General features: G+C 23.9%; 1 protein-coding gene across 1 annotated transcript; it reads right to left on the reverse strand.

Annotated features, from left to right (window-relative positions):
- Window positions 1-275: 275 nt before the first annotated feature.
- LOC108695058 (odorant receptor 13a-like) lies at window positions 276-1,802 on the reverse strand. Its single transcript, XM_018204798.1, has 5 exons — window positions 1,351-1,802; window positions 1,168-1,267; window positions 846-965; window positions 530-685; window positions 276-329 (listed from the first exon to the last, which is right to left on the reverse strand). The coding sequence occupies exons 1-5, from the start codon at window positions 1,800-1,802 to the stop codon at window positions 276-278; spliced, it is 882 nt and encodes a 293-aa protein (XP_018060287.1).
- Window positions 1,803-4,625: the final 2,823 nt, after the last annotated feature.

Genomic DNA, 4,625 nt, shown 5'->3' on the forward strand with positions numbered 1-4,625 from the left:
AAATAGTTAAATATAAAAAAAGACTGGCTTACAATTTAATAAGTATCTGCTGGTAATGATTATTTCAATTCTTAAGTCAATTAAATTTTCCGATATCATTTTTTATATTACTAACACATTTTTACCATTACTTAAGAATTCTAAGTACATTCTACGTGAATAATGCAATAAGATTTATTTGCAAATGACATTTAATAATATCGGCACATTTCTATCATATTCTATCAAAAATGTATCATATTGGCAAAAAAAGTTATCATTTTTCTTACTTTGTATCACCTTCTTGTTGTATGCAAAACGGATATATAACCAACGGATGTTTTTACTAACTAAAAAAAATATTTTTTAAATATTAATATAATTAATAATATAAATTTAGTTAAATAATCATAAAGTTGGATGAAGATTGTATATTTGGTATATAAAATAAATAATTCAAATTTTATATAGATATAGTAGATTTCAACTAAATGTTTATGACATTGAATAATATTTTAATATAATAAATATAATTAAATATATATCTTACACTGCAAAATGTGGCCATTGTAACAGGAGACATTTTTCCAACGGTAAGACAAATCTGTTTAGAACCTCTTGTCATTAAGAGCAACAAATCTCCTGCAATTTTTGGATCCATGATGTACCATTTATTACTATACGCCGCATAGTATACCTTGTTGCACTTAAAAATATTAAAAGTACTTTTAGATAATAATTATTATGAATACTCATATATAAATAAAAATCAGTTATGTATGATAATTTATAGTTAACATGCAAAATTACACAACATCAATTTACGTAATTCTAAAATAAAATAAAATATTCATGTAACTCATTACCTGAGCCACTAAAATTTCGCCAAGGACGCAATATAGGCACATGTGTGTAAATATATTGATAATAGTGGATATGAAATAGATCAAGTGAGTAATCGACATATCATTTCCCTCATCAAATAACTAATTGAGTTATGAAAAAACATAAACGATACAACATAATTATTTCTATTAGTATTAATATTAATATTTAATTTTGTAATAACATGTAAATTTAAGTGTAATAACTTATTGATTATAATTAATAAAATGTACGTAATTATTCAGCAGGACAATTTAGATATAAATGTCTTTTTATTCAATTTTCAGTTTCAATAATACTTACGCTAATTATCCGAAATCCATAGAAAGCAAAAAGTATCGCAAAATATATAAATAAAGAGAGAAGTATTCCATTATACGTATCTTCAATGATATCAATAGCTCTATGAAAGACATTTTTTATGCCAAATATGTTCAATCATATTTTATATAGATTATCATATATGTTTTCTTACAAGTAACAAACCTAAGCAAACGTATATGTTTTTCTATGCAGCGTTTCAGCATTTTGGGATAATTTTTGTATTTATCCAAATGTTGTATACGATTCTCAAGAATGTTTAATTGTCCGCATATATGAAAAACCACGAGACTGAGAAAATTGTCCACTCCAGTATAGGCCATCATACCGATAGCTACATAGACCGCTTGACTAATAAATGTTAATTCATATTGCGGCCTTTTTGTTATATCATAAATATAATGAGATTGTAAAGGCATTGGTATCCTTCCTGGATCAGTAATATTAGGTGTCAGTCTCATTGTCACTCCAAAAATAGGCAGCACAGAAATAAAAGACCATTGTAATCCCATTATGCAATAGGAACAAATAATAATTATTCGTGCAGTTTGCGCTCTTCGTATCATTAAATTTCTCTCTTGATCATTTTTTATGTTTATCCAATCCTTCATGATCATGTTTATAATCGGTATAACAGCTTAAAAAGTAAATAATTTTATACACATTTTACAGCATAATGAAGATATGATAAAGTCAATCCTAAACCATAAAAACATATGAAAATATTTAAAATATTTTTTATCATATTTAAAAAATTTTTTAAAGCATAATAATATTATAATTTAAAATCAGAAATATTAATTAATCTATGAAAAAGTATCATGGAAATTTAATAATATTATTTACATATGTATGTCTTTACATTTATGTCAATAAAAAATCTTCTTTATTGACATAAATATATGTATACGTGTTTATGTGCATATACTGAAAAGATTAATATAATATATTCTTTTTAATAGCTTAATAATTATATAATATTTTTATTTACAAAAAATTAGCGATAAAAATAAAATAAAATCTTATTTAAAAGATTTTATTTTAAATTTTATATATGTCTATTTTTAATTTATTTTTGTCTAACATTTATAATATCATAAATTTGTGAGAAAATACTTAATAAATATTTCATAAATTTTTTAAAAAGCATACTAACATGATTAACTATATATAATAAATAAGATGTATTTATTTATAAGTTGAATCTTTATATCTGTGAATAAATATGAAGGATTTAAGGATATATAATAATTTATATTCAACTTTTAATATTTTATTATATTATTTACCATACTTATAGCTTGTAAACAAAAATGATGGTTACCTTTTTTTTTCCACCAAAAAATTATGATTCTAATCGAGCAGCTCATTACTGGTAATGTAATTTGTAAATTATCTAATATCAATAAAATATTTCCAAAAACTATTATCAATGAATGTATTGAAGGAATAAAAAGGCAGAATGTTATTCCCAAGAAAGCTATCAGCACTCGAAAATCGCACATTAACTTTTGCCGAGGATTATGAACGTTCTTAGGCCAAAGTCCAAGGAAATCTAAAGTGAAACGGTTTAGTTTCACTGCCCATTCGAAATCTGCAGAAACCTTGATAAATCCGAAGATTGTTAAAAAGATTATATAATTCAAAATATACTATAATACAATACCATAATTAAGCCAAAAAATTATGAAATACGTTTAAAATAATATATCGAAGAATTTTTGCTTAAAAGTTTAATCAAGTAAGTTTAAAAATTATTTATAAGAAGAAACAAATAACTAATAATTATGATCGAATTTAAAGGTGCCGTAATTAGCTAATAGAATACAATATTTGATAATATAATACAGATATTAATGTATTTACATATATTAAGATTAATACAGATGTTAATAAAAAATACGATACACTATAAAAAGCAATAGTTTATAATTTCTATTAATGATGATTTAATAAGACATAAATTATTACTATTACAAATATTTTCACTCTTTGCACATATTGTAAGTAAAGTAAAGTATTCTTCCTTAAAATTTTTATTTACAGCTACAATGATCAAGACTATAAGCACCTCGGTCATATTTCAAACTTTCCATGTCCAATGTTATCTAAAGACTGATGTCTCTGTCTTTTTCATGAATCGATGTTATCTCCTGAATATTATTCAAATATTTTTCATGCGCATGCTTTTAATATGTCTTCTTGAAAGTATCAAACAATCGACTTGTAACAAGAAATTTTAAATTTCCTCCGTTAATTCTAGTTTCAAATTTTTATCAAATTTCTAAGAACTTGAGACATTTACGAATAAAAAGTTGCAAGTTGATCATGCTGTTGGAAAAAGCGCCCGTACGTATGGTATATTCCCACGCGTCTGGAAAAGGCTATAAAGCTCTAACTGTAGTTAAGAAGAATTTGCATTAAGTATCACAGTACTTATGGTGTTCATTTTTTAATAGAAGGAATATATTTGCAAATTGCATTTCATTTGTTATATAATACGATATTATCGAAAGTCAAAAGAATTTAATAAATAATAATTATAAGTGCAAAAAAATTTGTGATAATTAACATTAAATAATCCAAAATAATATTTAATTCATAAAATTTATGTTAACATTCATTTGAAATATATAACTCCTATGAAAAGAAAAGAATAGAAAAGTAATGTGGTATTATTGCCTTTAATTGTACGTTTTTGTGTATTTTAAAAAGTTAATGATTGCAAAATTGAAGTATTATAATAACTTTTATATCTTATAGAAAATACTTTCTAATTGATATTTATGTATCTAAAAAATTTTAGCTTTTATTTATATATTTTAGCTTTTATTTCTAAATATTTTTAACTTTTATTTATGTTTCTTTAATTTTTAGCTTTTGTTTAAGAAATAGTCTAAAAAATAATGTGATATAATAGTATTGATGATCTTTCTTACATTTTTATTGTCACTTCTAATACAAACAATACACAATAAGGCGACAGTTTTAAGCAGAAATATATATTTTATTTAGACATATAACAAAATATTTTTTATTAACAAATATTTTTAATTAACAAACAGAAAAGAGTAAGTGAACTGCAAATACGGGATAATACGGTATTATATTGTAATTACTATGGTGTATCGCGTGGAGGTTACCCGATTGAATTTATATGTTATGCGTGCACGCAATAAGTACATATATGTGTAACTCTCTCTCTCTCTCTCTCTCTCTCTCTCTCTCTCTCTCTCTCTCTCTCTTTCTCTGTCTCTCTCTCTCTTTCTCTTGCCGTCTTCTTCATATATCTATTTATGCTTATATTATTTATGCTTATATTATATTAGATCAAGAGGCCATTGTAGTGATTTTGTTACTCATAGCGACAAGTATGAGAAGTGAATAACTTTTTATTTCATGTAAAGCATAAAAGCAAAATATATTTATATATATATATA

Source organism: Atta colombica, unplaced genomic scaffold, assembly GCF_001594045.1.
Source record: "Atta colombica isolate Treedump-2 unplaced genomic scaffold, Acol1.0 scaffold126, whole genome shotgun sequence".
In the NCBI taxonomy this organism is placed as follows: Eukaryota; Metazoa; Arthropoda; class Insecta; order Hymenoptera; family Formicidae; genus Atta; species Atta colombica.

Excerpts from the sequence above, each read along its gene's own strand:
- LOC108695058 (XM_018204798.1), bottom strand. The coding sequence starts at position 1,802 with ATGATCATGAAGGATTGGATAAACATAAAAAATGATCAAGAGAGAAAT. Across the intron at positions 1,268-1,350 it reads AAACATATACGTTTGCTTAG|AGCTATTGATATCATTGAAG; the intron begins GTTTGTTACTTG and ends TGTCTTTCATAG. Across the intron at positions 966-1,167 it reads ATGGATTTCGGATAATTAGC|TTATTTGATGAGGGAAATGA; the intron begins GTAAGTATTATT and ends TAACTCAATTAG.